General features: G+C 39.4%; 1 protein-coding gene across 11 annotated transcripts in view; it reads right to left on the reverse strand.

The window, feature by feature from the left end:
- The window catches only part of DMD (dystrophin), a 2,426,617-nt gene that overhangs the window by 41,175 nt on the left and 2,359,360 nt on the right, over positions 1–26,082 (reverse strand). For 5 of the 11 annotated variants that reach the window (XM_072743155.1, XM_072743157.1, XM_072743159.1 and 2 more), the window contains 5 exons: positions 24,839–24,975; positions 24,054–24,092; positions 19,710–19,775; positions 18,530–18,595; positions 15,665–15,823 (listed from right to left, as the gene is read on the reverse strand). In XM_072743155.1, coding sequence (XP_072599256.1) covers positions 15,665–15,823; positions 18,530–18,595; positions 19,710–19,775; positions 24,054–24,092; positions 24,839–24,975 — 467 coding nt within the window. The remainder of the gene's footprint in view (positions 1–15,664; positions 15,824–18,529; positions 18,596–19,709; positions 19,776–24,053; positions 24,093–24,838; positions 24,976–26,082) is intronic. The other 6 variants (XM_072743158.1, XM_025997419.2, XM_025997417.2 and 3 more) reach the window with 2 other exon arrangements.

Raw genomic sequence — 26,082 nt, forward strand, 5'->3', positions numbered from 1 at the left:
TTCTTCAATTAATGGTTCTGGGAAAACTGGACAGCTATATGCCAATGAATGAAATTGGACCACTTTCTCACTTCATAAAAATAAACTCAAGATGGATTAAAGACCTAAATGTGAGACCTAAAACCATAAAAATTCTAAAAGAAAATAGGCAATAATCTTTTGGACACTGGCCTTAGCAATATTTTTTTGGATGTCTCCTCGGGAAAGAGAAACTAAAGCAAAAATAAACTGTCAGGACTATGTCAAAGTAAAAAGCTTCTACACAGCAAAGGAAATCATCAACAAAACAAATAGGCAACCTACTAAGTGAAAAAACTTATTTGTGAATGATATATCAGATAAGGGGTTAATATACAAAATATATAAACAACTCCTCCAACTCAATACCAGAAAAGCAATCCACTTAAAACATGGACAAAGAACCTGAATGCACTTTTTTCCAAAGAAGACATACAGATGGCCAATGTACACATGAAAAAATGTTTAACATCACTAATCATCAGGGAAATGCAAATCATAGCCACAGCAAGCTAGCAGTTAACACTTGTCAGAATGGCTAGTATCAGAAAACCAAAAAACAAGTGTTGGCAATGAGATGGAGAAAAGGGAACCATGGAACACTGTTGCTGGGAAAGTAAGTTGGTACAGCCATTGTAAAAAACAGTATAGAGTTTCCTCAAAAAATTAAAAATAAGCACTACTATATGATTCAGAAATTCTCCTTCTGGATATTCATCTGAAGAAAACACTAACTCAAAAAGATGAATGCACTCCCATGTTCTTTGCAGCATTATTTACAATAGCAAAAACCTAAGTTTCCACTGATAGAAAAATGGATAGGGAAGATGTGGTATATACACAACTGAATATTAACCATAAAAAAAGAAATCTTGCCATTAGTGACACCATGGATGAACCTAGAGAGTATTATGCTAAATGAAATAAGTCGGAGAAAGGCAAATAAGCATATGATTTCACTTACATGTGGAATCTAAAAACCAAAAGGAACAAACAAATTGCATAGACTCAAATACAGAGAACTGGTGGTTGCCAGAGGGAAGGAAAAGTAGGGAGACAAGGTGAATGAGTTGAAGGGGAATAAGAGGTACAAACTTTCAGTCATAAAATAGTCATGCAGATGAAAAGTACAGTATAGGGTACAGGAATACTGTCAATAAAAGCACCTACATTTATTGTGGGGAGCAACTGCATGCTGTACAGAATTGTTGAATTACTATGTTGTACGCCCGAAAACTAATATAACATATATGTCAATTATACCTCAATTAAAAATTATAACTAAGATGTTAGAAATAAAAAATTTTAACTGTTAATGAGTAAATTGTTGGCTCATTTCTTCTTTCCTTTAGAACTTCATGGATACTACTCTAGGAGTATTGAATGTTACTCTAGAACAAAAAGTTACACTAAAAAGAAAATATTTCCTAAGCATGGGCACCCGGCTGGCTCATTGGAAGAGCCTGAAATTCTTGATCTCTGGGTTGTCAGTTTGAGCCCCATGCTGGGGGTAGAGATTACTTATAAACAAACAAACTTTAAGAAAATTTCCTAAGCAACTGATAGATATAAGAGAAAAATCAAATTGGCCTTACGTCTACCTGCTGAAACATGAAAGCACCTGGCCCCTCTAGCAATCATAACTACCCACATGCTGATTATGATAAAGAACATGACAAGAAGTTTTGTGTAATTTCTATGAATTCATAGAGGCCAAGTGTTTTCAATGTCAGTTATCTATTCTTTAAACGCACTTCCATGCCGAGTATAATTACATAATCATATCATGGTATTATTGAAATAAAGAGCTAAAGAGCACATGCCAGTCATCAAAGTCTTCTTAGTAGTATTAGACACTGACCTGTATATCAAAGCATGAACACACAGAGTCTCTTTCATAAGGGTAAGAAAACTATAAAGGTCTGCACCTAAAAAGATTAGGCCCAGAGAAATCCAGCTTTACCCTCATACTATATAAAAAGCAGCTAAATTAAATCACATCCACCAATCTGGATTCAGGCAAATTTAGTGTATCATATAGAACTATTATAGATACTATAAATCTAACAAATTAGCAGTTTCTAAAAAAAGGGGAGGGGGAAGATAAATTTTGCAAGCATGAATTATTTTAAAAACAGGAAACTGCACAGAGCTTTTTCAATTATAATAAAATGATTAAAAGCTACACTGTAAAATTTTATCAAGTACCAACTCAGAAATACTCCTAAACTAGATGGAGAGTGTGCCTTTGCATGATCAGTGTTAATTAAGGAGAAGCTCACAGGGTGGGAAGTATGCATATTTTGGGTCTGCCTTAAGTAAAACAGTAAAAATGGCAGGAACCCCCCTCTGCTCCCTGCCCCCCACCCTCAGGTTCTTATTTCTAATATTTCTCTCTTAACACTATCACCCTTTCATGTATTCAGAGCTCTCAATTCCAATGCCTTTCCCACTGAAATTTACTCAGCATAAAGGTGTTATAGAAGTCTATTAAACCTTACTGGGATTTTATAATAATGTACCATTTCTTCCAGTGACTTCTGCATTTTAAAAAGAGACGTTGAAGCACGTAAAGAAAAGTAAGATTTTTTTTTTTTTGAACGCACTGCCTTTTTGGTGCCTTTCACCACCAATGGCTGGGGAGGAAACTAGAACATGGTTTGAGAGCATGGTTTTGGAGTCAGGAAGACCTTGATTCACAACTAGGCTTTGCCATGTGCTGAAGCTAGGCCCCTGACTTAAGCACTCATTTCATCAGGAGGATTAATGAGCCAGTATATGGTCTACATTCCATATATGCAACTTTCTTAGAACCATGGCCAGTGCATTCTAAGTGTTCATCATTATTACTTCTTTCTTTCTACATTCTGTACTTTTTAGATTTGGAACTCGGGTGGGATAAAAGCTTTCTACCAAAGAAAAAGTACTTAAGTTATCTGAAATGATAGCAATCAACCTACTGAACTTGGCCGAAAATACACACATAGAGTGCTTCAAAATGGATTCTTCAGTATTTATCCTCTCTTTATATATACATCAGTTCTAACTCCCCCTGTCATTACTGTAGTAACTCCAGAATTTGGGAATTTTGTCTTTTCCCATGTGTGCTCTAGTCAAATGTGTCATAGCTGAACACCTAGGCAAAATGAAAGTACTGAGCTAAGATCATTAGGATGAGATCTCCTTAAAACTACCAAATTATGGCCATTGATTATTGTGGTAATAAAATATTCAGACGAAGTCTACAGAGTTAATGTATCTAGATGTACTCTATTTTTGGGATATGCCCTTGACACATCAGTGGAGACCTTACTTGAGTTCTAATAGACAGAACATGACAATATCAATTGGCTTTAGTTTTTTTTATCTTCAATGACAGATATTTTTCACAAATTCCTGATCAGGGACCAACACCCTATTGTCTGTAGAATAAATGTATTAATCAAAAGTTCAATGGAAGAAGAAAAGAATTCATTAAAAAATCCTGACTGTACAGCTGGAAATAAGGCAGACATACAAAAGCCAAAACTAAAATGACAGTGGCTACTCTTCACCATTCAAAAAGCACAGTAGGATTGGAGAGGCTTTAGAAGTGAGGAATCTAGTCCCCAGGAAGAGTACCACTGGGAGAAGTATGTTTCAATTTTCAGACAAATACAGTAAAATATCAAACTTTCATTGTCTGTGGTCAGCAAAAAGCTGTAACAGTCGCTAGGAGAATCATAATTTTAAGCTTTGTGTGTCCCAGCTTGAGTCCCTCATGAGTAGTTAGACTCAGTCTTAAATTCTCCCAGTAAATTCATCTTGATGGCCTATTTTTCACTTGTTGGCACACACTGCTGTACACTCTTGCCATATCTGATCCTTTGGCCTCCTCTGTTACAATGACAGAAACCACAGAATCATTTCTTTAAAATACATCCCAGCACTTGAACATGAATGTTCAGGGGAGCCTTATCCATAATAGGTACTAAGTGGCAACAATCCAATGTCCATCACCTGCTGACTACTGAGAAAATTGTGGCATATTCATGTGATGGAATATCATTCAGTAATAAAGAATGAATACCTGCTACAACATATATGTCTCTTTAAATATGCTACATGAAAGAAACCACTTATACAAGACCACATATGGTACGATTCCATTCATATGACACATATCCACAGAAATAGAAAACAGATCAGTGGCCAGCTAGGGCTGGAGCAAAGTTCTTTTGGGAAAAATGGACAGTGACTAAAAATGGGTAAGGGGTTTCTTTTTGGGGTGAGGAAATTGTTCTAAAATTGACTGTGATGATGGTTGCACAATTCTATACTAATAAGCAGTGAGTTATACAGTTAAATGGGTGAGTTGTATCTCAGTAAACCTCATAATCAAAATTAAGTTCTAGATTCAAAATCCTCCTTCTCATAGCACACAAGATATTTCCCTAGTAAAGACTAATTTTCTTATGCTCTCTCATATGGTGGAGGATTTGAGTTTAACCCATGTATATATAAAAGGAAAAGGGTATATACATGCCTGGAGAATTATCTATGCAGATATTTCTCATTACTTTTGAATGATGAATTTTAATAAGCCCAGAAAATGCTCTAGTCTGGGTCAACCTACACAACATAGATGTTTTTACTCTAGTGGAAAATGATCGAACAACCTCAGTAAGTATGAGAAAGAATCCGGGGAAAGAAGAACCTAAGAAATGAGAAAAGCAAGAAAGCCAGCTAAAAATCAACGAAAAATATCCATCTGGGCACAGGAAAATTACAGAGGGTATTCATCCATTCATTTAATCAACATTTATTTGTACACTCAGAACTACCAAGATTTATGAGACACTGTCCTTCACTCTTCTAGAGTTCACCTTCTGGTGTGTAGGGATACTACCTTGTGCCACCATGATGATGGGCCTTACCCTAATGCCAGAGGACTGGGAATTATGTTCATTGCTAAAGCAAAAAACACAAATTATTTCTATCTTTGAAATAATCACTTTAATTTAATAGGAAATTATAGGAAAAGGATCATAGGAATTTATTTATGACCTATAGTTAGTAGTCAGAGTGGTACCATAAGTAACCCAGAATTGCAAGATACAAAAAAAGGGTCAACTTTAGTTTTTAAGATAGTTTTTAAAAAACGGGGGAAATGAAAAAGGGTATGTTGAGTCATCTGCAGAAGCCATCCACTTACCTAAGTAATACACACCAGGAAACTATTTCTACCTTGGGAATACCCATTACAGTCAACTACACCATGAAGTCTTTCATCGTCTTTTCATGTATATTTTCTTCCTAGGAGGTCCCTAACCTCTCCTGAGGCCTCCACCTCCCTTAAGCCCACCATCTACACACCTCCAAACCCATTATTCCTCGGTCCAGACTTCTCTTTTAAACTTCAGACCTATCTTTTTGATAGTCTCCTGTATGTCTCCATTAGCCATGGGGTCCACGAAGTGTAACTTGCTAAGCCACAAATGTTGATATATTGATCATTTACGCTCTACCATTTCAGTGCCAGAAAAGGAATCTGCTTCCTCAAGTAGCATTCCACAGGACCACAGAGTAGCTACACATCTTTTAAATTTATACCTTAATCTGTTGTTGAGATGAATGCTACACCTGCATTCCTGTTATAAGATAAAGAGGAAGAAATATCTTTCTATGAATTGATCATACACATTTATATATATCACAATCCAGGAGAGGTCTCAAGTAACAACTGGCCTTTGCATCTAACTGATTTAAAAAAAAAGGTTCCACAGTAATGGTGATAGAAGTAGAAGTGGCTATCTTTGGTGGACATCTTTCAAGATTCAATCAGTTAAGAACTCCATATATCAGGTTAATTTTGTCAAGTTATTGGTGGAAGTTCTTATGTGTGGTGTGATTAGAAAGCCAGGGTTACTCACTGGGATGTTCCATAAATAGAGCAGAAAGAATTTTCTATGGCCATGAGAGATGACTTAATACCTATCTTTGGATCTTCCAGACTAAATCATTTTAATTTCTGCATTTATAGGGCTTCACTGCTAGAGCAAATCAAAAATAACTACTGTGAGAAAAATCCAGGCTTCATCTGCAGAGACACCTGTTAGAGCTACTTCCTCTAATGTCCCCCAGAGGACAGTAGCTGGGCTTCTCACCTACCACAGGAGAGAGCCAACTGTGCTGTCTCCTTGCCTGGTTTTCAAAATTTAGTACAGATCTGCATTTCCTACCCAAAACATAGTGTGTTCCATAGAACATTACAGTTGGGCTAAGGTCAAGTCTGTGTAAGCAACATTGGGTTAAACAAAGCTAATCCTGTTTCTTTACTTCTAGACTCCTCAATGCAAAGGTTAATTAATCATGACTTTCCAAAACAAGTGTTTGTAGACCTTGTCTGTCCTTGGAACTACTTTTTAAAGAGCTTCTTAGAGGTATTCTGCAGGACACATTTTAGGCAACAGAGAACTTCCATGGAGAAATACCATCAGCTCTTTGGCCTTTAATGTTAAGCTTTTCACAATTATCAAAGGGACTAGAAGCCACCACATACAACTTCCTTCAGTCTCTGTTATAAAAGGACACTAGCCAATGATCACATCAAGCGTTAACACTCTTTAAGAGTCCAGGACCGCCCGAGTTTGAATCCAAGCCCTATTCCTTGCTAGCTGTGTGACATGTCCTTCATACTTGGTGCCACAAAATCTTTATTTGGAAGACAACTTCTCCTTCATAGGGTCACTGTAAGGATTAGATAAGATCTTCTACATACTCAGAAGAGTTCCCATCCACAGCAAGGACATGGTGCTTAAAAACGACAGTCATTTTTTATTTTTGTTACTATTTAGAGCCAGGAAAACCGTGTTTCCTTAGGGTGCATGCTTCTTTCATCCAACATTAAGAGATCAACAAATTATGTTTCCTCATATCCCAACTGGGGGCAGGGAAGCTGGGACCAAATCTGAATCTTATTTATATCAACTATGCTAATCCCTACTATGTTCACTGCTTTACGATTTAAACCGTGGGAATCTTCTTTCTACACTTTTTTTCAAATCCTTTTTTGGAAAGTGAGTACATAATATCAGTATAGCAAATTGCCCCTTGAGTCTCTTGGGACAAATAGAACTCCATGGCCCCCAGATGCAGTTCCTTTTCCCTATGCACTGACCTTTGCCAATCAGTAGCTTTTCCTGTATGTATGACATTGTCTGGTTTGCTTTTGAATGATCACTTCCCCATTCCCTAGTTAAAAATTTTCCTATCATCCAATTTTTCCTTATTCCATCTTCCCCTGGCCTCATTCATTCAGTGACCTTCGCATGTCCCCATCCCTTCTTTACTTGCTTGCAACACCCTTAGCTCAGAACCTGGCCATCTTTCAGCGAACTGTTTCCACAATTTTTCTACCAATCTCTATGGCTTTAGCTCCCTCTGCCTCTTCTCAAAAAACCTTCGGTGTTCAACTGCTTACAGGATAAAATCCAAACTACTTAATAGGACATAGACAGTCCTTTGCACCGTGGTCTCCACCTATGGTTCCACTACTCTACCATTCTCCCCATTCCATGCTATGGCGGCAAATTACTCTCTGCCCCATCAGTCTGGAAGGTTCAGCCTCTCCCCTGGAAAAGTCAGCCTGGAAAAGTCCTCTGCAGTCTAGCTTCAACTACCTTGGTGAAAGCCTCTCCGGTCCCACCTGACAGAATTAATCCTTTGCCTCTGTGCCCCCCAGAGTGTTTGTCACGATGGGTTATGACTATTTATAATTAATTGTTTGCATTTTAATGCCTTTTCTTCAATGCTGAGCTCCATGAAGGTGAGAACCAAGGCTTATTCATCTCTGTAGCACTGGCACTTTGAAAAACACATTAAGCGTTCACCGTCTCTGCTGAACTGCATTGGAATGATCTCCTTGGGCCCGGAAAGTAACTAAAGAAAGTGAGGAGCACAGTTCTCCTACAGCCCAGCGGGATGGTAACACAAGTCAAAAGGAGGCTAAGGGTCTTCAGCGAAGGACCTAACAAGGGACCCTGGATTAGAAGAGCTTCACCTTTACGCAGGCTGTTCAAAGAGAGGGCAGCAGCTCCCAGAAATCCTGAATATTCTGATCAGCAGAAGGTCTCTTCTTTTCTAATAGTCCTTCGAAACTATCCAATTTCCTGTGCCAACAATCTAAGCTCACTAGACAGCAGTGTGATTTTTTAAAAAATACTTTATTTATTCGTGAGAGACAGAGAGAGAGAGAGAGAGAGAGAGAGAGAGAGGCAGAGACACAGGCAGAGGGAGAAGCAGGCTCCCTGTGGGGAGCCCGATGGTGGGACTCGATCCCAGGACCCAGGATCACACCCTGGGCTGAAGGCAGACGCTCAATTACTGAGCCACCCAGGCGCCCCAGCAGTGTGATTTTTATTCTGATTTTCAAGATACCTGTTTGTGAGATGGAGGACCTGGAATGGGGGGACAATCCCAGTCTCTAAAAAACATATACTCCCCATTTAAACAGAGGAAGTATTTATACTCAAACGCCGTGCCATTCCCCAAAAAGGTTTAAGGCAACGTTAATACATGTAGTATAACGAGACCGCTAAAAAGAGAATTAGATTCAAGGGAGCAGTAAATTGTCCTTCTGGGTTATCCATCCCCTTCCAGCAACTGGATGGGATGAATCGGTCCCCTCAGGCTTCGATTTGATTAACTCCAGATAAACTGAAGGAAATTTAGTTACTGGACTGGTTAGTCTGAGACTGAGCCTCTGAATCAAGGGGACTCCAGCCCATGAGCCCATTACCTGCCTGAGGAGAGCCAAGTGGGCGGACTCCTGCCCATCTTATTAAATTCAGTGTGTCTGCCCTAAAGCTTCTCTTGCTAAAGCATCTCTCCTAGGATGGCTTCCCTTGCCAAAAAAAGACCTTGGGTGTCCGATTTATGAAGGAAAACTAGTTCCCTTTATCTCATAAAGCTCTGCAGCCCTTTGTTTTGGGGGCACATGTTGCCAAGTGACAGGAAGGCCTAGTTTCATGAAATTCCTCACATCCTACTCCTCTTTTCCCCCAGTCCAGCTTAAAAGAAATGTGCAGACCAACTAGGAGAATCACTGTCCCCACTAATCACCAGTGAGGTCTGTGGGACATGTAACATGCCGTGATGCTCCCGGCCCCCATGCCATATCCTCTGTTCTGCATCTCCCACACTGTCTTCAGAGGCGGCCCTTCTCCCATCCAGAGCCATACCTCCTCTTGTGCCCATAACCGCTCTCCCTCCTGCCTCCTTTGGGCCAATGCTCCCATCATCCCCAAGTTCTCCTCCTCTCTCCTTCTGGAATATTCCTCCAGCATGTAAGCTATTAGGGACCTTTGAGTAAGAAGATAGGGTGAACCCCACATGGTACTGTATGAAATAATCCCAGGATGCCTGGGTGGCTCAGCGGTTGAGTGTCTGTCTTTGGCTCAGGTTGTGATCCTGGGGTCCTTGGATCGAGTCTCGCATTGGGCTCCCTGCAGGGAGCCTGCTTCTCCCTCTGCCTATGTCTCTGCCTCTCTCTCCGTATCTTTCATGAATAAATAAATAAAACCTTAAAAAAATCCCAAGAAGCACAAATTTATTTGCAAAGATTTACACGTGTAGAGATTATTTATGAAAGGATACCTAAGAACCCAATATGGGTGGTAGCCCTTGGAGCTGAAAACACTACAGTTAGGGAAGAAGGCTGGAGAAGGACTCCATTTTCTCCATCTGCCTTTTGGAACCATTTGGATTCCATGTAATGTGCATGATGACCTATTTTTAGAAAGGTAGTTAAACAGACATTGTAATGTTCAAATCTTCCAGACTTCTACCAAGCCCCATGTTCTGCTACACACTGCCTGGGTAGGTAAGTTCAGTCTTTTAGTTTCAACTGCTCCTTGGGAGCTGGTGGCTCCTAGGTCTAGTATCTTTGGAAGCTTCACAGTTCTACTCTGGCTGTCAGACATTTACCTGTGGGTGTGTCACCAGGCCTTAGACTCAACTTCTCCAACCCCTCATTCACCGGCTTCCAGCTACTCCACCCTTGAGGAAGGATGTCTATAAATACTGTAAATACTATAAACTTATATTTGTTTTAAAAATATAGATAAAGAAGGGACCTGCTTCTCTTCCCGAATTGCCAGTCCAAGATGCAAACAACCATCATCTTGCCACACATCCCCTCCAGAACTGGGACTCATTCCTTCCCTCCCTCCTCAGATCCATGGAACCCCCACGTCAAGCAGCTCTGCCCCTGCCCAGAAATACCACTCAAATTTAGCCTGTCCTCCCCATTTCTGTTACCTTCCTTTAGGCCCCAGTGATCTCTTTCATGGGTTTCCATGCCACTTCCCAATTTCAATTCCTTCTTCCAGTATAGTTCTTTTCAGGGTCACCCTCCACACAGCTGCCTGAGCCATGGAGGTAAGTGTAGATCTAACAGTACCAACCAGGCTTCTGCCTGAGTGGCTCCCCATCCTAGGTGAGGTGGCACCACACCCTTCCCGGCAAAAGCCTAAGGAAGGATTATGGAATCAAGACCTCGGAGACAATGCAGAAAATGGCCAGCCCTGGGCCCAAGGTCATTCCATCATTCACACGGTAAAGCAACAGGATCATGATTCCCAGCTAGCTCAACTCTGTTGCCTAAGTGACCAATCTAGAATTTCTGTGACGATAACATTTATAATCTGGCATAATCACTGGAGGAAAGAAAAGGAGCAAGGAAAACTCAAATTTAGACTGCACAGTGTCCGGTCGCCCAAAAAGACATATGAAAGATACCGAGTAGGTACTAGGAATTCCCACAGTTCCCTGCTGCCATATAACATCTACTGACAACCTGAATTCACTTCAGCCCTCACAGTAAATCAGGTTCGTATTTACCCTCCTTTTAGACCCGAGAATAATCTAATCAATTTGCTATGCAGGCAACAGGATGACAATGAGTTTTGGTCTCCCATAAAGGTTGCCTTTTCATTGAGAGGGTCACATCTAAAATTTCAGGGCAAGTCTTACTTCATTTAGACAGTGCAGAGAAAAATACGTTGGAATCTGACACTACTGCGTTTAGTCAGGAGATCGAAGGCTTTTGAGTCTGTGCAGGAAAAAAGCCAACTGTGAGCTTGCAATGCTAAAGACACACAATGGATCAAATTCTCAATATCCAACTGGTCTCAATCAGATGACAGTGAATCTGAATTATCTGCAGAATGAGGATGAGACAGTATGCAGAAGTGAAACATTAAAGATGGTGTAAGTCACTAGTCACCCAAATTTATGAGATGCTAGTGAGAAAATTCAGAGTCAGATTTAGCTTTTGCTCAGAGCTTTCAATTTATATTTGTGGTAGTCACCAACAATCAAGAGAATGCCACTGGGCGAGACATACATGGCCTAGGATTCAGAAAATGAATGTTTAACATTCTAAATTTATGACAAAGCAATGCCTGGTGCTAATCAAGGAAGTTTGGAGAAGGGAAGTATTTTGAAAAGCAAGCAGAAGAACAGCTTTTAAAAGGCGTTGCTCTATAAAATTAGGTTTTAAAGATAATTTTAGTCAAAAGTACATGCGTGAATGCTACACTTAAAATAAATTCAGCTTCATTTCATTCATTCATTCATTCATTCATTCATTCAACAAATACTTATTGAATGCTATGTCCAACAGCTGGGAGAAATGGAATCCTAAAGACCGAGGTAACACACCCGGGAGACACTTCTACATTAGCCATTCTCTTTCTCTCCAAGGGGATCGTGGGGGAGCAGTCATGAAGATGAACAGAAATCAAGAACATATCTCTTCAGGAAGGGGGGTCTCCAAGCCTATTTTTTAAAAATTTTTATTTATTTATGATAGTTACACACACACACACACACACACACACACACACACACACAGAGGAGAGAGAGAGAGGCAGAGACACAGGCAGAGGGAGAAGCAGGCTCCATGCACTGGGAGCCCGATGTGGGATTCGATCCCGGGTCTCCAGGATCGTGCCCCGGGCCAAAGACAGGCGCCAAACCTCTGTGCCACCCAGGGATCCCCAAGCCTATTTTTTTAAAGATTATTTGTTTGTTTATTCATGAGAGACACACAGAGAGAGGCAGAGACATAGAGGGAGAAGTAGGTTCCTCACAGGGAGCCCAATGTAGGACTCGATCCCTGGACCTGGGATCATGCTCTGAGCCGAAGGTAGACATTTAACTGCTGAGCCACCCAGGTGTCCCTCCAAGCCTCTTTCCTTGCTCTGTCATTTGGAGTAAGTCCTAACTACAGAATAAAGGAATACAAAATACATGTAGATATGGTAAGTATATGTCCGAAGGACATGGGACAATCTCAATTTTGAATATCCATTCCCCAGAGACCCTGAGTAGTTCAGTAGGTTGAACATCTGACTCTTGATTTCGACTCAGGTCATGATCTCAGGGCCATGGGTGTGGGGGCTCAGTGCTCAGTGGGGACTCTGCTTGTCTCTCTCCCTCTCCCTCTGCCCCTTCTCCAGCTTGTGCTACGTGTGTGTGCACACGTGCACACGTGCGCTCGCTCTCTAATATCTATTCTCATTTTTTCTAAAAGTATGCTTGTATTTGTCTAATTACATAGCCCAGTTTGACTCAGGAAATGCAGTCAGCTTGGCAGGCCCTGAGGGAGGACATCTACTGAGCCCCTGGATTCTCTCAGAGGAAGGACAGGAAATGGTGAATGAAAGCCCCTTAAGCATCACTCAATTCAGGGATCATGAAGGCAAAACTATGGCTCTGGGCATAAGCTTTGGGCAGAACTATAAGAAGACAAGAGAGAATAGAGCAAAGGAAACCAGACAGTGTACTTTCGGGAGGGGGGCTCTCTGGAGACATTTCTTTGGAATAGGGTAGGAAGGGAAAATGAGATATAGTGAAGAGAAGAAGAAAGAAGGCTCATCCTGACCTTTACTTGAAGGTCAAGAGGACTTCCAGAAAGACTTGCATCAACATCAGATTCTTCATTTTGGAGCCGTAAGGAGCCCTGGTGTAAATTTCTTTTTTTTTCTTTCTTCTACAGAATAAACCATCCCATTCTTGGGGAATGGTCTTGGATATCCTTCAGGAGAAAGTGGTTATCACTGTACCACAAGTAACTGAGTTAGTTTATTCATGCATAGTCCTTAATAATATTACCGCAGGGCTCCTGGCTCAGAGGAACATGCAACTCTTGATCTTGGGGTCATGGGTTTGAGCCCCATGGTGGGTGTAGAGATTACTTAAATTTTAAAAAAAGCTTAAAAAACGTAATACTGCTTCAAGTCAAGGTACATTCTAGGGACTATGTCACAATTCTATGTAAGTTTTGTTTACATACAATGACTCTTTTTTATGCTTTGGTGCAAGAGTTAGCTATTTCAAGTCAGAAAATCTGGACTTGAAGTTGGTTCTGCCATTGGCTCATTGAGAAATCTGGGTCAAGCCATTTGAACCTCTATGAACCAGCATTTCTCCATCCATCTTCTTTACAGAGCTTTAAGGGAGATTAAATGACTCAAAATACATTAAAGTGCTCTGGAAATGATGAAATGATAGATAAATGATGGTTATCAGTACTCTTTATCAACACCCTTTGGACTGGTCTTCGTGGTACGGAAGGAAAGTGTGCTAACAACAAACAAAACTCTTACCAATGACACAGAGAGATACAGTGCACAACGGGCAACAATCCTATAGTACAAAAACGTTTTTACTCCTGGATAACATCAAATTCTACTTATAATGCCAATGCCAACATTCTCTTCTTATTTGACTTTGACCCCTAAGATAACTATAGGTTTAATATAGATGGATACTAAGGAGGAACCTCAATAAAATGGAAAGAAATGTTTTATCTACCATTCAGTGCCAGTTTTACAAATAAAGCCAAAAATAGTATTACCATTAAAACCAAAAAAATGTTCAGTATTACCTCCTAGATGGTACTCATGTGACATCCTTGCTGTATTCTTAAAGTTAGGATTTTACCAAACATTTCCCGATTACCCCCTAAGTATTCACACTGAGCTAGGAACTCTAGGGGACGATTATGAGGATTAAGACACAGTCCTTGCCCCAAAGGCATTCACTGTCTTGTTAGAGGGAGGCTCTGGGATAACTGATAAAAAGGCAAACTGTCAGGGAGTTCTCTGAGAAAGGTTCACAGTATTCAGAGAATATAGGCAAAAGATTGATTACTTCCAAATGCAGGGATCTGCCAGAGCTCTATGGAGAAGATTATTTTGAAGAAGGTCACAGAGGATGGGTAGGACTCTTTCATCAGATATGGGAGGGATGGGGGTTAGCAGGTAGTCTGAGACGCAAGCTTGAGCTTGACCCAGAAAGTGGATGAGAGCAGGATGTATTCAGAAACAGGTGCTACAGCAGCGTGGCTGGAACACAGGTACAGAGGAAGATAATGTCATAAAAGAAAATCAAGAGAAAATTCTGAATAGTTTTAGGATTCCTGGGTTTGCCAGAAAAATCCAGTTTCTGAAAAGCTGGATTTTTTTTTTTCTAGATGCAGAAACACAATGAAGGAAGAATGACATGAAGGGTCTTGGTTCTGGAAAGATATACAATTCAAGTCGGTATGGAGGACATACTGGAAGGGTGAGAAAAGTAGTAAAGAGAAGCCAACCGGATAAGAAGCATGGCCACAGGTTTTAAGAGCTAGACGGGGGGCAGTGGCAGCAGAAAGCAGTGGATGAATGGTATTTTGCTTTTTCATCTTGAGGGGACATACTCCCCCAGGGCACCACTTCTCCGACATACCGCACTGTCTAGATTCACAGCTCTTGACGCCTTGGGCTAAAACCAAAGAGATGAAAGTAGTCAAGTCCCACAAATGTGAGCAACTGCTCCTTTTAAAGACTTGCCTGGTGGCATTTGTCTAAAGAAGGCCCCGTGAGTTAGAAGTGATCATAGGTAAAAGCCTCTCTTAACCAAGAGACAGACCTGTGATAAAATAAATGTAACACAAAAGTCAATGGCCAATGATTTCTACTATCCTGATGCCACATAATACCCCAGAATTTTTACACCTAAGTCCTCTCTGTAGTCTTTATGTATCTTCTTCACCATTTTAACTGCTGTTGTTTCTATTTTTCTGTGAACATCTTTTTCAGATGATGACTGACCACTGGCATTGTCTCACTAATCTGCTATGATGGTGAACATAAATGACTTCCGTGTTTGAGGGTGGAAATAAGATGAATGAATTTGTTCCCAGGTCGGACCAAGCCAACGAACCTCCTTTCTTAAATGCTTTGAGGTAGTAATATGGCCAAATACACGTACAAATCATATAACTGTAAAATTAATAGGACTTGCTTTGTTCTTAAACTCACTTCTCAAATATAAAATCAAAGCCCCTGAAACACATGCAACAAATCAATCACCACCATTAGCATTAATTCCTCTCACCCCTAAATTAGGACTTCTTAATTATACTATCGCATTTGTTTTCTTCTTTCAGGTAACAAAAAAGGAGAGAGAGAGAGAGACTCTGTAAATGGAGCTAAACAGATTATTGTAGAAAACAATTAGACACAGAATGACTCTAAGTGAAGATTCCTGGCGCTTTTCTATGTGTGCACGTGTATGCACTCTGCATACCAATGACAAAGCTAGAAAGAAAACTCACCTGTTTTCTTCCTCAAGATCTGCTAGGATTCTCTCTAGCTCCCCTCTTTCCTCACTCTCTAAGGAAATCAAGATCTGGGCAGGACTACGAGGCTGGCTCAGGGGGGAGTCCTGGTTCAAACTTTGGCAGTAATGCTGGATTAACAAATGTTCATCATCTCTGGAAAATAAAATCAAAGGTTTTGGTTTTTTCTCCCCTTATTTTGCGTTGGGGGTTAGGGACTCGGGTGTGTATTTAAAAATAGAAACATTTGCTCTTAACAATTAATTAGACCCCTTTTCCTATTTCTAAAGACATTTTGATACTCTTGAGGTTGTGATCTGTGATTGCAGAGGTGACAATTCCAAGTGTTTCTTTGCTCAAATTTCCAAATGAATTTGATTGGCCTATTTACATGGGTAAATGAGAATTTACAGAAGTTTACAGAATTAGAGAAATACTGGGACTCGATGTTGACCGTTCAACCAATAGTTAACAGATATTAAAAGACATAACACTGGCTATATAATGCTTTTGCTACCAAGCCTGTCAAGATAATCTGTTCACTAACCCACACTCTTAGTGATAATGACCAGGAAAAAAAACCCCACAACTGTAACCTTTACAATAATGAATATTTTCTTCAGGGGAGGACAATATGGCCACAAAGTGCTGTGTTGCTAAGCCGGTTTGAACTTACAAAAGCCATAGAGGCAAGATGGTAACAATAATGAAACTAGAAATGAATGACGGTTTCATTCAATTATTGTTCACATAGAAAAACAAAAACTGGAAGGAAAAGCACTGGGATGACTAATTAAAAGAAGACTGAACAACTCATTCTTTAGAACAGCTTTTAAGGACTAATCTTCAGGAGCAAAGAAGCAAAAGGCTTACATTTAGGGAGGCAGCTGCAATGTTTCCTTAAAACTAGAAACTCTCTAATACACAGGAGAAATTATTTTCTAAATGTATTGCTCCTAGTTCCTTAGAAGCCTGTATACTTCTAAGTTATAAGAACTTTGTTCTGTTCTTAATGAGAGTCTAAAGGCTCTTTGTTTCTTGTTAGATATGAGTAGGATGATGTTAATATTCCTTTCACTAAGTCTTCTGAGTTGAAAACAATTCAGGTATTTAGGAAAAAAAAAATCCTCCTGACTTAAATGATCAAGCCAGGTAATTGGCTAAGGAGTGAAAAGTTGACTAAAAATAATTACTGGGTGTTAAAAACTAACATTTAAGTGAAGTCTACCAATCCCCCAAATCACGTCCCCAGACTTGCCTCCAAAACGTGATGGTTTTACCCTCTAACATGGAGTCAAAATGGATTTTATGTCCTCAGAATGAGCTAAAGCTAAATTTTACTTAAAAATTGTAAAAAGAAATTTTACTACCTTATTATCCCTCTTCCCAAATTCTGAAATTTTATTACAAGAACTTCCCATATTTAATTACACCAGAGCTATAATTAAATTTCTCTGTTCTCTCCGGCAGTCAATGGATGGCAGCTGTTACTCTACAGGTACAGCTTGAAATAATATGAATGTGCTAGAGCTTCCAATACCAAAATTGGTGACCCAAAGAAGCAAATCATTCAAGATGTTTACATTTGGTTGATTCTTTGGCCACAGTTTTCTGTCAAAGTATTTCACATAAATCCTACCAATACTTATCCCCATGACTGAGAAAGAGAATACACCGCAGCTACTTTTGTTTGGGGAAAAGGTTGTTTTCATTTTAAGTAACTCAGTCATATCCAAATGACTGGGTGTCGACCTGATTCAACACTCACCTCTGAAGGTGATCACCTATCTACTCAATGACTTGTTCTCATGTCTTCAATAACCAGTTATGTATAAATGCCACTCAGATACTATTTCCCTCAGCCTAATGCACACAAAGGCTTTTGCCTCATCTGAGTGTGACTCTGGGCTGCCATTCCAATGGCATGATAAATTTACCACTCATTCTTCTCTTTGCCTAGATTCTCCATGACAAACTGGTGAGACATCTGTAACTTATCCAAGGAAAGACACAGCTGTGCTTTGACTAGATTTTTTTTCTAAGTTACCTATTCGGTTAGTAGATCCTGACTCTTTTCCTGCGTATTAGCTTTTTTTTTTTTTTTTTTTTCTTCGTATTAGCTTCTTAATCGGCTCCCTCCACCTCAGGCCCTTGGTTCCTGGTGCTGTCCCTCTGTGCTCCTCATTGTGAACACCTCCCCAACTAAGTAACGAAGCCACTGTTTCCCTACCATAGCTGTGTGCTCTGCTATATCTAGCATTGCATTCTCTGTTTCCTTCTACTTGACAGGCCTGGCTTATCATCCCACTCAGAAAACTTTGTACTCCCTCTTCTGAAACCCTTCACAAAACTGCCTCACCTTATTTAGCTAGTGAAGATGCTAAGTCACAAAAATCTACTACTTTAAATCTCTGAAGGAACATGCCCAACTAACCTACCAGATGGGAACTACCAATGCAACTATACCAAGATTATATGTCTGTTCCCCGAGTGGAGAAAATACTACTTAGCCATCACTTTAAAAAAAACTCATGTCCAATCCCTTTAAATATCTGGTAGGTTTGGTCAAAGATTAAGCATTTAATATAATTTCAATATTTGTGCCTGTACAACTTGTGATAATCTGGTATTAAATAAGGCACACTGTTTTTGCTACTCTGGAATACCAATAATATCACATTTTGGATGAGCTCATTCAGTGTCAGGTGGTCAAGAGTCAAAGAAAAAAAAGTACATGAATGGCTCCTTGAAAGATTAAGTGAGTCTAATGCTAATTCCTATCCTCTGCACTATCCTACCTCTAAAGCCCTCAAAGCAATTTCATCGTCAGGAACATTTTGTAAAAAGAGACAGGATACTTACATGCTCTCATTAGGAGAGATGCTATCATTTAGATAAGATCCATTGCTGTTTTCCATTTCTGCTAGCCTGATAAAAAACGTAAAAGCTCATTAAAACTTATGTGATTTCTTAGAATCTATTCAAGACCTAATCGAACATTCCTGAAAACTAAAGGATAAATCATGTCAAGAAGAGAAAGGAATCCTTCAAATTAAAGAATGTGTGTGTTGCCCTAACCACTTGAGGCAGTGAGTGGTGGACCACAGCTAGTTAGCAGCTTTACATTTATGTTATAAATTATAAGGGAGGTTGTATTTAGTTGATTTTTTTTTCTTCTTCTTCACAGATTGATCTTCCTTTCACTGAGAATAGGCCTTTGTTTTTTACAAGAAAAACTTCCCTAACAACAGATACACTCTGTACCTTCGCTATCCCCTTCTTTTTTAAGACAATTAAACCTTTCCTCTGATGACAGACTTATATAGCTAGTTAATGCTTCTCCCGGTTGATAACCAACTTTTAGCAGTTAGAATATAGATAAAGGATGGACTCATAGTAAGCTCTCTGAACAGTCTGCCACCAATTTTTACCTTCAGAAACCTCCTTCCCCTCAGACAGTAATAAAATCTTTTCACCACTAAAAAACAAAAAAGTTAACCAAACTCTTACAGACTTATTTAACAAGCATAAGATAGTTTACACATAGCAATTTGGTTTTTGGGTATAAAAATTCTCTGAAACACAAAGAAGGTGGGCCAAAAAGTTGTAAGGATTAGGAAAATTAACGCTTCTCTTCTTTACAGCATATGATGCGAAATAAGTGCACAAATGGAAAGCCAATGCTTTCATATGCTCTATAGAATACAGTACCATTTCTTCACACACGGATGTCTGGTCTAGCAGTTTTCTAAGAAGGTGAGATGGTTTCTAAGCCAATTCTTTAAACGTGCTCAGTATGCAAAACATCGCAAAGCTATCAGAGATGTTTAGAGGCCGGGGTTAGGGGAGATTGTTCTGGACTAATGCTCTTACTGGTGTCCAAAAACAACATGCAGTAGAATGGCATGCACGTTAGAGGGCAAGTGGATTAGTAGAAATCAGACAAGATTGGGGGTAAAAAAGATTTCAAATGATTATAGGTTAGCTTTCCTTGGTTAGTTATTTCAATCAATATTTGCCTGGCATTCAACTAGTCTCATACCTGCTAGCATAATGCTCAATGCGTGAATGAGTATCATCGTGTGAAAGCTGAGGGGACGAGGCAGGCCTATAAGGCAGAAAATGTGATTAGTCACAGATACCATCCATTAATGGAGAAAAAAACCCCACCACACAGTCATGTTATATACATGGCCTAACATGCTTTTATTCTAACTCTGGATAATATACACATCTGGCTGGTCCTGTATCTTAGGTATCATCAAGTATTTTAAATCAAAGTTGATTTTTTTTTCCAAAAAAATTCCTCTTTTTTTTCCCCAAAAGCCATTGAAAGAGATCAAAATATTCTCTGGAAAATTTCAATTACAGGAAAGGTTGGGGGAGACCATCTCTTTGGGACGTTTGTCCTCCTACCTTGTCATTTCTCACATCCTATAGTTCTGAGACTGTGTTGGCACTAGGTGGTTAAAAATTTGGAATAGTTTACACCCATGCTATTTATTAGCTGCTTCCTTAGTGAATGGAAACTGTACATTTGCCCAGTACATCCACAGTCAACAATTTTAGTTCCAAGGAGGCCAGCGGAGGCCAGACCAGGCCCTGTTAAGATTCTACACAGCAAGATGTCTTGGTCTGTGTAGTTTTTGTAAGGAAGCAATATAACCACCGATTTAGTAGCAGGGCTATATTACTACTTCATAAAATAAAATTGAATGACCCCAAACGATACTGTGATGTTTTAAAAAGGAACGACTAAATTCAATAAAATGTCACAGTATCTGAAACATTTCTTATCAGGGATACTGTGTGCTAACATACAGAGAAGAAAACAAGAAGGGAAGGAAACATATATTGAAGGTTAATATGAATAGTCTATATGCTTTTGGAGTGTAAAACCCTACTTTTTTTTTTTTAAGCTCCAGAGACTAAGAAATGTGGTAAAGGTTAATATTTCCCCCACTCTTTCATATCTGATCTATTAATTATCCCTGAAGTTTTTATGAATCCATCTGTTCTGAAAACCAGTTTGGACTTGGGTTTTCTTGTTGTAATTGGAATAGGACAAAAGTTCTCTTCCATTTCTGGCCTGACACAGCAAGCCCTTAGGTAAAGGCACGGATCCAAGTCAACAGTAACCTATTCAGTGAGCAGTGGTTTAGACCAACGTCCAAACAGCATTAATGGACTTGGTCAAGACTAATAAGAATACATTTGGGTTTTTTTTCTTATATGGAAAAAAAAACCCACCCATGTAGTCAACTAGGCTTACATAGGAAATGTGCTAGAAATCCCTATTTCTTAAAGAAGACAATCATAAGATGATTACAACACAGTATAGCAAACAACTAGGGAACTGAGGTCTTCACTGAGAGATGTCTTATTTATGCAACCAGTGTTGTCTAGGTCAAGGGTCACCATAATCCAATTTGTAATGAACTACAAGGACCTTTAAGCTGTCATGAGGAAATGAGGATGGCCACCCAATTTACTAGGCAGGTCCAAAGATTTCCATATGAATTTTTGCTCTAGCTTTGTAGAGCTTAGTTCATTTCTTAGAACCCTGGAATGGCACATTATTAGAAAAATGCTAAGGTCCATCTTAAAATATTCACTGCAGGTCGAGATAATTTAGTACTTAGATTATTTGGTTTATAAGCCCCATCTTCTGGAACAAACCAGCTTTTCATTTACATACTTTTTTTTCATTTACATACTTCTGATAAGCTAAAAGCCCACCAGGAAGGAAAATGGGTGTTTTCCCTTCTAATGGTTGCTACCTTGGTAGTGTATAGAAGAAAGAAAACCCAAGACCTCTGAGCATATCCATACCAAGAAAACTAGGCAGGTAAATTCAAAACACTTTAGTAAAATCTTATGCAGAAAATATTATGCAGCACTTTAATTCTTAGCCTTGAGGCTAATTCCATGTTTTTCTTATTAATGTACGTAGTACCTAACACAGTATGCATAAGCACAAGAACTCCTAAATCCAGAAATCTAAAAAAAAAAAAAAAAAAGTACTAGTAGTACGCTAAAGGAAATACCTATTAAACCAGAAAGTGAGCCAAAAGGGAGCACTGTTCAGAGAATGATCATTTAAAAAAAACAAGAATAAGTAAAAGTACCAAAACCATCTAGTCCAGAAACAAAACTAAATGCAAAGCCTTCTGAAATGCTTTTCTGAGAGACGGTAACAACACTGTTCTCCCTTCCTACACACAAAACGATATACCCAGAAGGATTAGTCCTGTTATCATTAATGGCCAATTCCATCCCCACCCACCAAAGGTTTCTCTTTTGTGAAAACTCCATTAATAAATTTTCATCCGCTTAGTTTCCAAAGCAGAATAGCTCAAAGAATACTGTTTCTCTCTTTGTGGACAAACAACATAAAAGGTTTAGGCTAGATTTAGTTTTAAAAATAATACGACAAATACAGGTAAATGAGGGTTTCCTCTAAGGAAAAACAAAAAATCTGTATCTCAGTCAACATTCAAATTCTGTGATCCACATGAGAATCTGTTACCATCACAGGGAATTCTTGCAAAATTAAGACACCTCAGGGCCTGGTTCTTCTGCCTAAGTAGGAGAGCTCTACAATATATTTTATAAATTATTAATAATCCCATGAGTAAAGACTTTAATAAAGTTGCTGGTATTAAAGAAACAGGGACCATAGCTTTCTGGGTTTGGTTTTCTTCCTCAAAAGTAGAATTTCCCACTATTTCTGAATAATCGAACAGACTTTTTTTTAATAAAAAGACAAAGTGATTTCATGTTTTAGATTTTAGAGGAAGATATTTTAATATAGGATGTTACTCATTTTAAATATCTTCAAAATTTAAGGCAAACACCCTCTACTTAAAATAAGTGTCATTAAACTAACTCACTTGCTGTGTTTTTTTCCTCATTGGTTGATGTATTCGATAAACTTTTTTTTCCATTCAAGGAATTGTTAGTTATTCTTTGCTTATTATTTTGTACTACCTCTATCCATACATTTTTAAAGTCATTCTGTAGCATATTTTCCTTTTGGGTATTTCAACTGGCTAAAACTTATTCCAACACAGAGTCAATTCAATTGCTTAGTGAGGATACCGTCATGCTGAGGATTTCAGCCTATCCATTTGTTTTGAAGTTTCTCCTTTAGGAAAGGTTCAAACTTCTATATATAAACTACCTGGGTTAGGGAAAATAATTACCTACAAGTAGCAAAAGAAAAAAAAAAAGAATTGAATCTAAATAACTCCCCTTAATGAGTAAAAAAAATCAGGTATAGGTACTGTATCACAAAATTACAATAATGCAGCTTTAACAAAGAAAGGGAAGCCTTACACTTCTTTTAGGCCAATAAAGACTTAAAATAAACCTCAATTAATAGCTTGCATTTATCACTACAGGATTTTTAAAAAAGGATATACTTTAAATTAAATTACATGGTGGAACAATAAAAGAGGCCCAATAAAAATAAATGGAGTTCTTCTAAATTGGTCATTTCTCTCTATACATAATAGAGCTGTCTGACTTAAAATAAATATTTTAATAAAGTACACTCTGAAATAATGAAACATTGGCATAAAAACTCCATACAACATACTTTTAGAACAATGCACACTTTGTTTGCTATTATATAAATCACAGACTCCCCAAAGAGTTTTCTAATAACATTCTAAACTCTAAGTCAATTATCTGTTGGTATCTAATATTAGTATTATTAACATATACCAATAGTATACAGTACACTTTCCTTCTAGTGTAAATGTATAACTACTTATGAACTGAATATTTAGAGAGGAGAGCAAAGTAGGTTTAGTTCAAAATTGAGAAACTCATGTGTATAAAGATTAGTCCGGTGGCATGGCATTCCCTGATAAAAAGTACACACGCCTCACTGAAATGATGCCATCCAACTCAACATCATACTATAAAACAAATCCTGCTGATTTTTAACGGTCCACTTACAGCAGGCCCTAAAGAATAAACCATCATTCTTTCAAAGGTCCTGAAGTGTTGAAACTCAGAAAATATGGCTAAAGAATGTTATTATGTAATCAGAGGAGCTTATAATGGAAGAATATATAAACACATCTCTCAGGAATATAACTAACAAGCCAGTAGTTTCTTTGATGATTGATTCCAGGCCAGGATTTCTGCTGGTTAAAACCTGACCAGGTGGGGACCTGACAAATCTCCCTCTGATTCTCCTGATCTGTGGTGGATGGCACTCTCAAGGTTTCACCGCAGGAAGAAAAAAATTGAAATGAAGGAAGGGAAATTAATATGTCCTTAAAACCAAACCAAACCAAACCAACAGAACAAAAATTGTCAAATCAAGCAAGCAAATGTGTTGGTGGTAGCAGCACCCTTCAGCAGAAGTACTCACGCAGAATCTACCGGCCAGAAGTTGATCAGAGTGACAGGACTGCAAAACAAAAAATGAGGTGGTGAAGAGAGACACAAGGCAAACTCAGCCACAAAAAAAAAAAAAAAAAAAAAAAAATAATAATAATAATAAAATAAAATAAATAAATAATAAATAAAAAAACCTGAAAGGTCAAAATAAATAAAATCCAACCAATTAAGTATGCACCATGAAAAGCAACGGCCAAACAAAGGTGGAGAGTGAGTTGAAGGAAAAACAAACAATTGTGCGATTGCCATCGGTGATGGAAAACACGAGAAGGTTTCCTAGAGGTAGAGGTATCCTCATTTTGAGATCACGAGAATCATCACTACTTACTGCGAAGAAATTTCCTGTGAGTCTCTTTTCTTTCAAAGGAGATAAAAGCGACTAGGTATGACCACACAATCAGATACAAAAAGACACACGCCTAGTGATTTGTGAGGGAGGGAGATCGAAATGAAACACTGGAATCACTCATCTGTAAACAGTCCCATATTTCTTATAAGGGAATTAGCAGCCGCCACGTAGTTTCTTTCCCTGTGAGATCAAGTGTGACTCTCGGCACAGGTAATTGTCACGGGATAACTAAGGTGGGAGAATGGCAATTGACCATCAGCTTGTTTTGTTCTCTTTTCAGCTAAAGGGAAATCTACAGAAAGAAATAGGAGAGACTGTTTGCATCTGGGAGTGAAGGAGGGTGTTCAGCTGAGAGGAGCTCAAATATGTGTCAAATGAGAGGCTGTTTCGCTCTTGCCACTACTCACGTTTCCATGTTGTCCCCCTCTAAGACAGTCTGCACTGGCAGGTAGCCCATTCGGGGATGCTTCGCAAAATACCTTTTGGTTCGAAATTTGTTTTTTAGTACCTTGGCAAAGTCACGGACATCTTCTCCCGATGTAGTCTGCAAGGGAAATCGCACTGACGTCAGACATATGAGGGGATGATCTCAAGGTCAAAGATGATGCCAGCGCCCCGCCTCAGGGCACTCTTTCTGTAACTGCACAGACCTCGGGGGTCAAGAGCAACACCAACAGACAAAAACTGGGCTGGGCCTAGTATGCTAGTAACTAGAAGGGTTAACTGGGGCAAATTAGTCACCTCTCCAAGGCTCGGACCACCTGCTACCTGGGGGCAGTAATTCCTCAACAAGTGGTGACGGTGAAACAACGAAGTATAGCAACCACGAGGGCTCCTCGATAAATGGTAAGTCTGGGGAAGTCTTAAAGGTGGCCTTAAGCTTGGCCACACTTGATGGTATTTTTAAAAAGACTGTGTCGGGACACCTGGGTGGCTCAGCGGTTGAGCGTCTGTCTTCGGCCCAGGGCGTAATCCTGGAGTCCTGGGATCAAGTCCCACATCGGGCTCCCTGCATGGAGCCTGCTTCTCCCTCTGCCTGTGTCTCTGCCTCTCTCTTTCTCTCTCTGTATCTCTCATGAACAAATAAATAAAATCTTAAAAAAAATAAAAATAAAAAAGACTGTGGCCACAGTGATGTCAGGTTTCACCCACTGAGTGTCATTCTATTCACTGCGTGGCTCATTCTTCATCACCAAATGCCTCCGCCAGAGGAATCCAAGTGAGAAAGACAATGAAAAGAACTGGATAATCGCTGTGACGACGGAAGAGAGAAAAGCTCGAGAGCAGAGCTTCTTCAACTTCCATGTGTGTGGCCTCCGCCTGCAGATCTTTTTTTTTTTTTTTTTAAGATTTTATTTATTCATGAGACACAGAGAGAGAGGCAGAGACACAAGGCAGAGGGAGCAGCAGGCTCCATGCAGGGAGCTCGACGTGGGACTTGATCACAGGACTCTAGGATCAGGCCCTGAGTCGAAGGCAGACGCTCAACCACTGAGCCACCCAGGCGTCCCCCGCCTGCAGATCTTCCTAAAATGCAGGTTGGATTTAGGAAGGCAGGGGCGGGGCCTGAGCTTCTACATTTCTAGTAAGCACCCAGGTGACGCCTATGCCACGTTGCAGGCACTGAATAGCAAGCAGCTGGTATTCAAAG

This window comes from Vulpes vulpes, chromosome X, assembly GCF_048418805.1.
Source record: "Vulpes vulpes isolate BD-2025 chromosome X, VulVul3, whole genome shotgun sequence".
NCBI classification, from domain to species: Eukaryota; Metazoa; Chordata; class Mammalia; order Carnivora; family Canidae; genus Vulpes; species Vulpes vulpes.